The 12,497-nt window shown below is 37.9% G+C and overlaps 1 protein-coding gene across 1 annotated transcript; it reads left to right on the top strand.

Annotated features, from left to right (window-relative positions):
- Positions 1 to 1,922: 1,922 nt before the first annotated feature.
- Positions 1,923 to 12,124, top strand: LOC105939996. Its single transcript, XM_012882413.3, has 5 exons — positions 1,923 to 3,807; positions 4,906 to 5,220; positions 6,492 to 6,644; positions 11,369 to 11,415; positions 11,506 to 12,124. Exons 1-5 carry the CDS (start codon positions 3,738 to 3,740, stop codon positions 11,671 to 11,673), a joined length of 753 nt encoding a protein of 250 aa, XP_012737867.2. The 5' UTR covers positions 1,923 to 3,737; the 3' UTR covers positions 11,674 to 12,124.
- Positions 12,125 to 12,497: the final 373 nt, after the last annotated feature.

Here is a 12,497-nt window from a genome sequence, read left to right as displayed (position 1 = left end):
ATTTGTAAAATTCTGGGTACACACCCACCTAAACAGTATCCTAGATTGCAATGATTGTAATGTTCACCCTGGAGCTTCTGTCATTTCCAAACCCACCTAAGAGAAATAAAGGCAAAAACAACAGAAAATCGGGTGCCACTTGTGGATGAATCATCAGTTTCAACTTCCTCTTCCACACTGAGACGACCTCCACTGCGGTAATCGCGAAACCAGACATCCAACCTCCGAGATCCCCCTCAGGCTGCTGAAACTGTTTTATCTTCAAAGACCCCCACTTCCTGTGCGGTGGTGGAAGTGTTGTATGTGATTTACAGTGTATGTGTTATTTTTGCTGTCTCAGGACCTTAAAGGCTTCTTTCTTTTTTTTTTGCTCGTATCATCATCATCATCATCATCATCATCATCATCGTCATCATCATCAATAATAAAAAAAAAAAAAAAACTTGGATGCTGAGGAAACAATTTTCATCACGATCACAAATCTGTAAAAACAACACCATAGATGTCAACAAGACAAGAACGAAAACGAGCACAGCAGCAGTCTGCACCCAAGATCGATTTTCAAGATATGAAGGCAGTGTTTTCCCGTTGCGCGTCATGCTGACTGTTAAGTGCAGTGAGATCAAGCTTATCTTTTTATGTGTGGTTTGGTAATCAGATTTATTCTTAAAGAAGACACCTGGAGGTAGTGGAAACAGCTGCAGCAGAGGCCGAGCCGTGAAACCAGCCACTGGGTTTTCAATGACACAGTTGCTGCTGAAAGAAATCCCCCAAATCATAGTTTCTAATACTGACAAGAAAAGAAGAGACATAAATACATTTTTCTGCTTTTAGACAGAAAAAGGCCCTTACGGTACAGAGGAAAAACAAAACTATAGTTTGGCAGATGTACTTGATGTTTTCATTTTAACTACACCAAGTACGGCACGATCCTGGTAATGCCGCCCTCATTTAAATCAAGCGTGTTCAAGCAGGGAAACACTGCAAGACATGTGGGACTTCAGCCTGGAGACCATCCACACTGGTACCAGTACCAGGTTTGGTATCGTTTTGCCTTCAGAACCTGCTTCAGTTCTTGACGGAGTGGATTCAGCTAGGTATCTGAAACATTCTGGTCACCCTCTCTCTCTCCAAGGTGCCCTGTTGGATGGAGACCTGTGAAGCATGGAAGCCATCGGAGTAGCTACAGTGAACTGACTGTCATGTTAAAAAAAAAAAAAAAACAGTTTGGGATGATTTGAGGTTTGTGACTTTGAAAGTAGCAACGTTGTCATGAGGGGAAAGGACATAGTGACAGACAATACTCTGATGGGCTGTGGAGCTCTGTCAACAACAAGGCGTTGTTCGGAAAACTGCTGCTGACTGGACATTTTCTACCAGGGATGGTTGTCCATGAAAATTCAGGTAGATCAGAAGTTTCTAAAGTACTCAGACCGGCTCATCTGGCATCAACAACCATGCTGGCCAGAAAGAAATGGGATTAAGGTGACTTTGAACATGGCAGGGTTGGTGGTGCCAGACGAGCTTGCTTTAAACTTTAGCAGCTCGTCTTCACCACATACCTGAGTATGTTGAGTTACTTCCATGTAACTGAGTCGCCATCTGTGTTAACAACTAACTAAACGACAGGTGCATTAATTTGATCTGTGTCACACTTGATCCCAAGGAGCTCCAATCTACTGAGCCACGGGTGTCAAACTCATTTCAATATCGGGCCACTTTGGCATCATGAAGTCATTGCATAGATGTGTATTGATGATACTTTTGATTTCATAACTTCATTTCAGTTGACATTGAAATATTTCAAAAATGCACAGTAACATAAAAGTAGCACCCTTAGGCCCAGTTTATACAGTTTATCTGCAAAAAAGGTTGACAATGGGGTGAGTGACACTTTAAACTATCATCATTCTGCATCATTTTTTTTCTCTTTTTGGACATTTCTGGGTTGTTTTAATGTGCTGTGGGAAAACGGACATCTAGTGGCAGGATGCTGTTACTACAACGTCAAAAGAATCAGCATTCACTACAGGAGGCACAATTTTAGCCACGTTATACACTTTATAAGAGAATAAATACCCCTACTTTATGACATGAGATGTCTTTTTTGGCTCTTGAGTGCCAGATAAATTGCCTTGATGGGCCGGATTCGGTCCGCGGGCCTTGAGCTTGAGACATGTGCTCTAAGCCCTCTGCCCTGGATGCCACAGCTGCTTCCCTGCTTCCAGACACTCGATTCACAATTCACTGTAGAACCGATGTCACACTTTGAGATAATTATTTCCTTTGGATGAGGTTAGTTAGAGCAAAGAAACAACACACTTTGCCTTTAGGGCTAGGGTTTGGACACACTGCTATAGAGTTGGTTTGAACTGAGCAAAACCTTTAACCCACTCCCAATTTTATTTTATTTCTTCTCGCACCCTTTTAATAGTTCTCCAGGATTTCTATAAAAAGTCCTGTCCTAAAGGCTGCCTTTTCATTTGATTGGCCATTCAACCCCCTTGCACCTGACCATGACATGAAATTGTGCAATGTATAACTAGAAAAATGGGAAAGGTGCAAAAGCGGAGGACAGAAGAAGAAGTGTCAGACCAACAAATAAATAAATAGTGTCCAGCAGAAGAAAAGTGTCCAAAGATGCTGTCTTTCGGTCATGCAGGAAAGACTTGATAGGATAGGACCCGAGAGAAGCATCACCCTTCAGTTGATCCACCACTGCAGCAGTTTTCAGCTTATATATTTATAAAGAAATACACTTGTAGCCACCAATATACTATTTAACATCCGACAAACTGTGCCGCTTTTCATGGCTAGCAAAAAATGTAACTGGGTAATTTCAAATTACCTAAAGGATAATTTATGAGTCGTTCTGGCACTTATCCACACAAAACATGTTACTTACTTGAGTTTATTCTAATAATTATAAGACTGAATGATTCATAGGTCAGAGTTATTAAAAATATACAGAGGAAATTCTAAGGAACTGAAACAGGAGGAAGGGAGTCAAAGTTTGAATAATAATCACTAACACCTACTTTGAAAAAAGGGAAATGAAACATTAATCCAGAACTCTTGAAAAGATTATGATCAAATCTGGCTCCAAGAAGTAAAACGCAAAGCAACAAGGGTTACATACTGCGTTTTTAAACTGTTTTGTATATACTAATTTGTGGTCAGAGTCAAAACTGACACTATGGCTAAGGAAACAAACCACAAAAGAGGGTTTTGTCTTCTTTTCTATTTATATTCCATTTGAAACCATTGTCAACTTAATTTAAGTTGATTTTGGGCAGGTTTAACTTTGATTATTCTCTGAACGAAAGACTAGATTGATGTCTCAATATCTCCACAACCTGAACAAAAAAAAAAAAGACCTGAACAATAAAAAAAAGAAGTATTCGCTCCTCCTGAAGTCGCCCGCATCATGCACATGACATCCTCTTCAGCTCTGCTCCACACAGTCTACGCCACACGTCCATGAACCCCTTTGAAGTCTTCGTCACAGGAGGCGCTTCTGGTGCCGTAGGCTGATATATGTCGGTGTTTGTGCAAGTTCCTGCCTACAGCTTCCTCCCCGTCAGGGAGCCAACAAAAAACAAAAAAAAACTACTACTTCACAAGAGAGGCTAAGGTTGGAGGACAACAACGGCGCTCTCACTTTATCGCCAGGATCATCAGAATCGGAAAGGCCATCACGCCAGGCCTGCAAGAGCAACATTTTTTTTTTTTTAACCATGGTTGAAAACAGGTTCACAAAACCTCTTGGTTTAGTTTTAATCGTCGCAGCTCACATGGTGTTCTGTGGTAAGATGTCTTATTCATAACTCTTCATGGTTGACATTTGGTTGTATGGGTTTTTTAAGATTTGTGTCCAGAGGTTACAACTTTGTTTTACATATTTACTCTTTCATTCCTGATCGTGTATTTAGCATCGTGTGTGAACGAGGCATTTGTTGACATTTTAAGTATCTTTGCCAGCCGGCGTTAAGCACTGTGATGGGTTTGGGCAACAGCTTTATTCCTCACTGTAGCTCTGGAGGGAAGCGTTCACAATTTGGTTGCGGCGTCTGCTGCGGTTTTTCAGCTTTGCAAATAGACCTAAAAGTGGGACAATAGGAGTGCTTAATGAATGTCACACACCTGAAAAGCTTTTAGACGATTGGATCGGAGATCATGATTACATTGCTGTATTCATTCTTAAATATTTCTGCGCTCAGGCATAGTTAGCGTACACAGCTAACATTGGTGCTTTCTACTCAAACACCAACACAAGCCACGTGAAAGGAGTCCACACAAGATTTTAGATTATTTTCTTAAATTTTAGGAAACCAAGTTAATTTGTGACTAATAACATGTTTCAACAAACTTTTTTTTGGAGAGTTCTGATCTAAATATCATAATTGATGAAAAATCTGTCTGTAATTTCCATTTGTCCAAAGTCTCAGAAGAAAAGCAGATTGTTAACAATGAAAAATTAGCATGCTATCTATTTTTTTGTATTATTATTATTAAAAATGCATTCAAGAAGTAACTATAGAAAAATACAAATAAAACCTTCATTTTCTTCCACTCCTGTAGTGTTTCCAACACCATGTTACGTTTCTGGATTAATTTTAAGATACAAAACAACTTTTTTTCCCTTAATTCACTGTCTTTCACTTCACAGATAATAGATAATGGAGATTAATTTGCTAGATTGTCTCTTGTATATGTCAACACAATTTCTAAATGGTCATTATTGTAAGCATAGTAAAACAGGGAAGGTGTTTTACAATAGAAATGTCTCCATGTTGAACGCACATGTTGGCATAGCTAATTATTCCAACAGTTTATACTTTTGTTGTTGTTGCTGTGACTGTATTTTTTAATTCCATATTTGTGTCTTGTAATTTCTTTTTACAGGCCTCAGCCATGTACGTGTCATTGGGATCGTCGACCAAAACATCTCACTTAACTTCACATTTAACACTACAATCCGAAACAACAGTAGCATCGCTGTCTATAAATGTATATCTAAGCAACAAAAAATCTCTGAGTATCCACATTGCAAAAGCGAAATTGAGGTTTACCCTGAATTTTCTTCCGTAATTTTTCACCTCACAAATCTGAGTCTAAACAACACGGAAACCTACTGGGCCACTTTATTTAGGAATGGTAAAACTGAAACGAGTAATAAAGTGGAGCTGATTGTTCAAGAGGATAATCGACGCACCAGTGGTAAGACCCTGCTGAATACTTCTTACCATTTATACCAAATCACACTACTGCAGATCAGTTATTATGTATTGCAACTATTCCAGATAACTGTATGAGGTCCAGTGTGTAATAACGTCAGATTATAAATAGCATGCTTGTTGTTTTTTTGTTTGTTTCTCATTTCACTCTTTCCACTCCACATTTATTTCCTGTAAGTCTCTTCAAAAAATATGCTGACTCTGTTCTCTGGCAACAGTTCAGGGGGTATTGGTCTGTGCACATTTAGATGGTGTACAAGTCTGAGGCACGACGTCAGTAAATGTGGCTCATAGTTTCTGACTAAAACTCATTTCCTTATTCATCTTTCACTGCCATCATACAATATTATCGCACACTAATAGATTAAGGAAAAGCTAACCTTTAATTTGAGTGACAGTATTAAGTGGAGAAAAAAAAACTTGCACAATGAGAAATATTAGTAGAAAATAATAATAGCCCTTTCTTATTAGAAATCAAACCAAATGAATGTGACAGAAACGCTTTCTGTAACTCGCTGGGACTTTCTGTAACTGTAACTATTTTGGTCAGATGGGACTGAGATGTAGCTTGAACAGTCCCGGTGGCTTCGGCATGAAGCAAAAAAAAAAAAAAAAAATGTTGAAAAGTACCTCGTGGCCACTGTTAAGCAAGTGGAGTTATCTGTGACTACCTGTGTCTTTCTCGGAAACAACGTTGAAGGCCATGACAAATCAACCTTCTCCCACAATCATATTAGTTCCCAGGAGTAAATTCAACAGAGAACTCATAGCTCAAAGAAAGTTTGTCTAAGAAATTACCAAAGACGCTGAGCGATCTAAAGAGGAACCGTTAAAACTCTCTTTCTCTGTGTGCTCCTCGTTTCACAACGATGGAGAGTTCATTGAAAGTGATAACAGTTTATTCCGATAAAGGGAACTTACCTCCTGATTCATAGAAAGATCTTAGCTATTATGGCTGTAACCACTGTTTTAGTAGATATGCCGTTTTTATCTCATGCACACTTTGCTTGGGTATTTGCCAGTTATAATATGATGACCCGGCAAATTATGAACAATGCAACAGTAGTATTTACCAATATTGGTTTGTAGATTAAATGTTGTAACGTTTCCATTTGGACCCACGGTGTCTTCTCTACAATCATTGCTAGGTGTTTTCTTTTTTTTTTTTTTTTTTGTTAAAAATAGCCCGATAACGAAACACTTTTCTTTCTTTGTAGATGAGTAAAGATTTTCGTCCTCTTTTAACTCCCACAGTTCCCCCAGTGCCGAGCACCTTCACCCAGACAACAACCAGTGGAAGTTCCAGTTTCCTTTCCTCCAATGTTGTCACAGTTATTGTGGTTTCTCCATTCCTTGTGTTAGCTGCAATACTTCCATTCTTGGTCATCTGTCTTGCCAAACCAAAAGGTGAGTTCAAATATCAGACACTTTGCTTTATTTGCCAGATTTATTGACTGTTGTTTATTTTCCTCGGTTTCTAAAGACGGGTATCGTTGTCCTAAATCAGGGTTTGGTTGTTTGTTGTTTGGTTGTATGTGCGAGATCTCTTGTGATAACGCGCTAAAGGTTGAACCTGGTTTGATACACATCTCTATTTTAGTGTCTCATGTTCGGTGTGCAAAGATCTGCAGATTACCGGAATGTGTATAGTCGAGATTTTTCTTTTTCAGCCAAACACACATGCGAGAAGGCAATGTTTACTTGGTGGAAAAAATGTGCAATTGTGTGGTTAGATGCTGAAAAATGCAAACCAGATTGCAGTTTCACATCCTTCAAACGCATGCGATGATTCACTTTTTTTTTTTTTTTTTGAAAAAGGAATCCTGCCTGACTGCATGCAAATGTAATTTTACCCACTATTACCGAGAGAGATTGGTGAGAGAGAGAAAAAAACAAACAACGCCTGCATCGTGCGTGCGCTTTCATTTCAGAGGCAAACCCCTCTGGCCTACTTTGAGTAGGAGCATTATCGTTTAGAAATATTCTGGCTTCAGAAACCACTGAGAGATGATAGTTTCTCCTCCCTGCTCACAAATGCAAGCTTTTGCTGACTGTGCGCTCCTGTGTCACAGCAGGCTGTGGTCCAAGTTGCTGTACGCGTGGGACCACGAGTACTTTTTGTTCTGTAATATTTTTTTGTTTCATCAAGAAAAAAAAGCGTCCCATTTCATTTTCATGTGCTACACTGCATGAAACAAAACAAAATCATACTTTATCAAATTTGAAAAAGTCAGGAAATTTAGTCCTTAGTTTTTACTGTTTCTTATAGAAAATGAAAGACATGTGGTTCAAAACCAGCTAAAATATAGATTTTGTCTTTTATTAACCGAACATCAGGAATCCCACGTTGAAACCTAGTTTAAACTTTGTTGTTTTTGCCGACTGATCAGGTCTGTGAACGTCCATGTTGATTAGTTTACATGAGTGAAAACAGCCAGAGAGTCAAAGGTTCTTTAATATTTCTGTTTGTTGTTGAGTACCATGCTGGGGGGTGCTATGAGGGAGAAAATAGAAACGCGAAGATCTACAAGTAAATCTCCAAAAAGGTTGAATATTGTGGAAAAGTTCAATATTTCTGTCACTCTTCTAAGAAAGTGAAGCTAATTTACTATATAAATTCATTACACACAGAGTGAAATAGTTTCAAGCCTCCATTTCTTGTCATTTTGATGATTCCTGGCTTACAGAAAATGAAACCCCAAAAGAACCAGTGGCTGTACTTTTGCACCCAATGTGACCCCGTGTCCTATATTGTGATTCACAGCCAGCTAAACTCTCACCTGCATCACTTTCTTCAACAAACAAGCATCTGTTGTATTTGAACTAGATTTAGGGCTAAAAAGTGTGAAACCGAAACGACACGAAATGCAGAAAATTACTCAGTATACAAATCATGATATGTCCGCAAATAAGTCAAATAAACATTTCCATTTTTGAATAAGGCGCTTTAAATGATTAATCTACATTTAGCACCCATATCACCTTAACTCATATAACATAGAGGTCATCAAAATGTCAGATACCCACTTCAGTAATCACACAAAACTTAGAAACTTACTAATATTGCCACTCAAACGGTTAAAAAGGAGAGACACACTTTGGCTCCATCTGAATACATCTAATTAAAGCTCCTAGTTCCTGTTCCTAGCTCCTTATCCTTGAGCTTTCATGGGCTCAGCAGTAAGAACTCTATCATTGGTATGAAAGCAGCTTCAGACTACTGTGCAGATTTAAGACAGCCTGTACGTCATTATGTGACGGCAACACACAAGGATGATTCTAGTCAATGATTCTAGTCAAACTACAAAGTGCGCACTCTTTTCTCTCCGGACATTCTTGTTAATTTCCGTGAGGGGGGGCTGTGCTTATACGTCATGTCACGAAAAGGATTGTGGGATTCATTTTAGCTCCTTAGCGCTGGTAAAGGACATTACAAGGTTCCTATGCTAAAGTAGCAATGAGAGGAAGCATACAGTCCGAAGAGGAAGGACTGCTGTGCTGAGTTCGGACAGCCTCTAACTCCGAAGTCATTACAACACGGAAATGTACGTAGAAGATCTGAGTCACATCCGGGCCTACAGCCTTCTGAAAATGAACTACAAAGTGTTCCCTCTCTTCTCTCAAGAGATTTTCGTGAGGTGGGCTTTGCTTATACGTCATGTCCTGCAAAGGATTGTGGGATACGTTAAGGCTTCTTAGTGTCGGTAAGGGATATTGCGGGGTGCATCTTTTCCTAGCAAACTTTTCCCTTCTACTCAACTTTCCATGACTATTCTATAACCTTCAGACAATCTTAACATTTTCTGAGACACTGAATGTATTTTCATTATTTGAAAGCTATAAATCGTCAAAATTACAAGAAATAGAGGTATGGAATATTTCACTCTTTGTATAATGCATTTATATACTACATGGGTTTCACTTTCTAAAATGAGTAACAAAAAATATTGATATTGATTTCTTACTTTTTGATTTATACTTGTACATAATGGTGGGCATAGAGGAAAGTGGAAGTCCGTCCAATAGGGCATAATAACCCACTAGGTGTCCTGATACACTGAAAGTCCACAAAGGCCTTTATTTGTTTCTTATATAATATATAATACAAAAATATTATATATTTTTCTTTCTCTACTTTGAAAGAAGTGCATCTTCATCTACACAAGCATAATAAATAGATGTCTGATGGCAGTGACATTACAAAATAACATTATAGGCACAAATTTGGGCCAAACAAATGATGTGCTTGAATCTGTGTAGCTGCAGAAAAATAATATTTACAGACACAAAGCAGTATCTGTGTGTTTATTTTGGACCATTCTTTCTGTTTTAACAGAAAATATTTATAGTTTGATTGAAATGTATAATCTCACTAGTTTAATCATTTCTGCAGCTTTTGTCTGTCCTAGAGTATTTGTTTTCTTTTTGGCATACCATAGCTAAAAATTAGTCAAAAGAATGTCAATCAAATTTTTTTGTGCTTGCAGCAAACAAAGCTAATAAAATTGAATTCTCTTTCCTGACTGTACTGAGTCAGCTCTGAAACATTGAACTCTGAACATCCATCCATCCATTTTCCGACACTCTTATCCATGCTGGGGTCGTGAGGGGTAGTGGTGCCTATCACATAAAAAACATGCAAACATTCATGATTTCAAGATGTTGCTGGTATTGTGACTGACTTTAGCTACAAGAGGGGCCCCAGAATAAAATTATTAAATAAAAAAACATGATTAATCGATTTCCTGAGGACTTATGCAGTGTATCAATCCATCTTCTGATTGGTCAGCTTGACTGGTCACTGTCCAATCAGTTCAAGGCATAAATATTGCCCCAAAACGTACATAAAGCAGTTTTCTATTGATCAGATGTTCACAACCAGCCCTGATCTGAATCACACATCATTCCTACAGACACACAAAATTATTTTATATAGATAAACTAGCTTGAACTACAAAATATAAATAAGTTTTACAGATATGGAAAACTCAGTGTTTGAAAAGACATTGATTGGTTGAAAAAACAAAATTCCTTAAGTTTTGCTCGATAGCCAACCTCGAAAAGCCAATGTGTTGCCACATCAGAGAAACCAAGCACCCCAGGGTGCCAACACACACAGAAGGTGGCAGAGAGACAGAAAGAATGAGCTGAGCTCCTCCAAGCTGGTCTGGTCTGAGCTGTAATTTATATATCTATATCTATCTATCTATCTATCTATCTATCTATCTATCTATCTATCTATATATATATATATATATATATATATATATATATATATATATATATATATATATATATATATATATATACACAAGTAAATCTCCAAAAAGGTTGAATATTGTGGAAAAGTTCAATATTTCTGTCACTCTTCTAAGAAAGTGAAGCTAATTTACTATATAAATTCATTACACACAGAGTGAAATAGTTTCAAGCCTCCATTTCTTGTCATTTTGATGATTCCTGGCTTACAGAAAATGAAACCCCAAAAGAACCAGTGGTATATATATATATATATATATATATATATATATATATATATATATATATATATATATATATATATATATATATATATATATATAGATATAGATATAGATATAGATATATATATATATATATATATATATATATATAGCCAACCCCAACAGATGTGACATACATAGATATGGATGAAGGGAATGGTCGGTGCAACATGCACATTTAGACATTTAGATATTCTTGGACACCCGTGCTATTGTACAATTATAATATCACCCAAGAGGTGACACATTTTCTACTGACAACATGTGAGGCAGAGCTCAGCCCTTGCAGGGGTGTGTACCTAGTGTTCTATAAAAAGCTAATGTAACCACATTATCTTTTTAGCTCTTCCACATCCCTTTTCTCCCCACGTTGATATCAGCCAAGAGCCTCAGCGCTGATCTCTGTGATCATTCCTGTAGCTTGTTCAGATTAAAAGTTTTAAAGACTAGTTTCTGTTTGAAAGTCGTTCCTTCAAAGGAAGTTTTAAAGTGTGATCACTGCTGGGGGGAAAAAGAGCTGGAGGGACGTTGGAGCATCTAACCACTTTAATACCTTAGAGCATGAAGCATTTTAAAAATGACATTTTCTTATTGTGTTTTGTTATGCAGGCCCAACACAAGAGGCATCACAAAGAACCTCAAATCCCCCAGCACAGGTATGAATGATTTTTACACCTTTTCAGGGCCACATGGGTCAAAGTCAACGTGTCAGACGTTTCAAAGCTCATTTCTGATTGTGTTTGCAGGAAACGCTTGAGGTGTCAGTTAACTCGACTGGATCGTCGCTGGTCTACAGCGTTTTGGACTTCCCAAAGAGACCCCCGTCAACCGTGGAGTTTAGTCCCAACAATACAGAGTACGCCAGTGTCAGCTACCTCCCAGAGAAGAAGCCAAGGTCCCACACAAACAAATGAATGAGTGCAAATCTGCCCATCCTCTTCAGTTTCAGTGAAAGACTTTAATACCCCAGAACCTAATAATATATATTTTTTTGTATGTATGTTAAATTTTGCTTTGGGAGCCCTTTCCTGGCTTTAAATTTTTTGTAATGTATAGACATAGGAAGCAGTTTGTTTAAAATGTATATGAACGTATATGTCTGTGTGTGTGGCGATCAACACATGTAAATGGAAGACGTTACTGTGACAAATCACAAACATTAACCCCAACCAACCTTTTCCTCTAAATCAACTTTTTTTGTTTGTTTCTGGGGCAGCTGGCAAGATTTGATTTTTGCTTGATTGTTATGAGAGATTAGCTTGACTAAAAATATGTTTAAACTCATATTAACGCATCATTATGGTGTTCTTTGCATATTGTCCCCTTACATGCATAAGCAGACAAATTTGTTGGCAGCCTTTGCAAAGATGTGCAAAAAAAAAATTAAACATCAGCTTTTATTGCAGAAGCATAATCTTAGAAAATTCTAACTTTTAATTTTGGTACATTTGTTCAATGGGGGAAAATTTTTTTTGATAACATCCCTGCAACCACAATCGATGGTGCACCTGCTGTTAGTATTTTATACAGGCCCTTTGTCAACAGGAGCGCACTTAGGTTTCTGCTACACCGTTTTACACAGTTGGACCACTAATCTCTGCACAAAATCTCAAAATAATCCAGATTTCTGAGTTATCTTGCCTTCTCTCTTCAACTCAGTGCAGGATTCCAATGGGATTTGAGTTTGGGGACTGAGAATGCCACCGGGTTGCTTTGGAGCCCATTAAACCATTTCTGT

Source organism: Fundulus heteroclitus, unplaced genomic scaffold, assembly GCF_011125445.2.
Source record: "Fundulus heteroclitus isolate FHET01 unplaced genomic scaffold, MU-UCD_Fhet_4.1 scaffold_78, whole genome shotgun sequence".
Lineage (NCBI taxonomy): Eukaryota > Metazoa > Chordata > Actinopteri > Cyprinodontiformes > Fundulidae > Fundulus > Fundulus heteroclitus.
This window is presented reverse-complemented; position numbering and strand designations above follow the sequence as displayed.

What these genes read in the sequence shown, in the direction of transcription:
- LOC105939996 (XM_012882413.3), top strand. Translation starts at nt 3,738, where the DNA reads ATGGTTGAAAACAGGTTCACAAAACCTCTTGGTTTAGTTTTAATCGTC. An exon ending in AGCTCACATGGTGTTCTGTG is followed by an intron (nt 3,808 to 4,905) that starts GTAAGATGTCTT and finishes TTCTTTTTACAG; the next exon opens with GCCTCAGCCATGTACGTGTC. An exon ending in GGATAATCGACGCACCAGTG is followed by an intron (nt 5,221 to 6,491) that starts GTAAGACCCTGC and finishes TAACTCCCACAG; the next exon opens with TTCCCCCAGTGCCGAGCACC.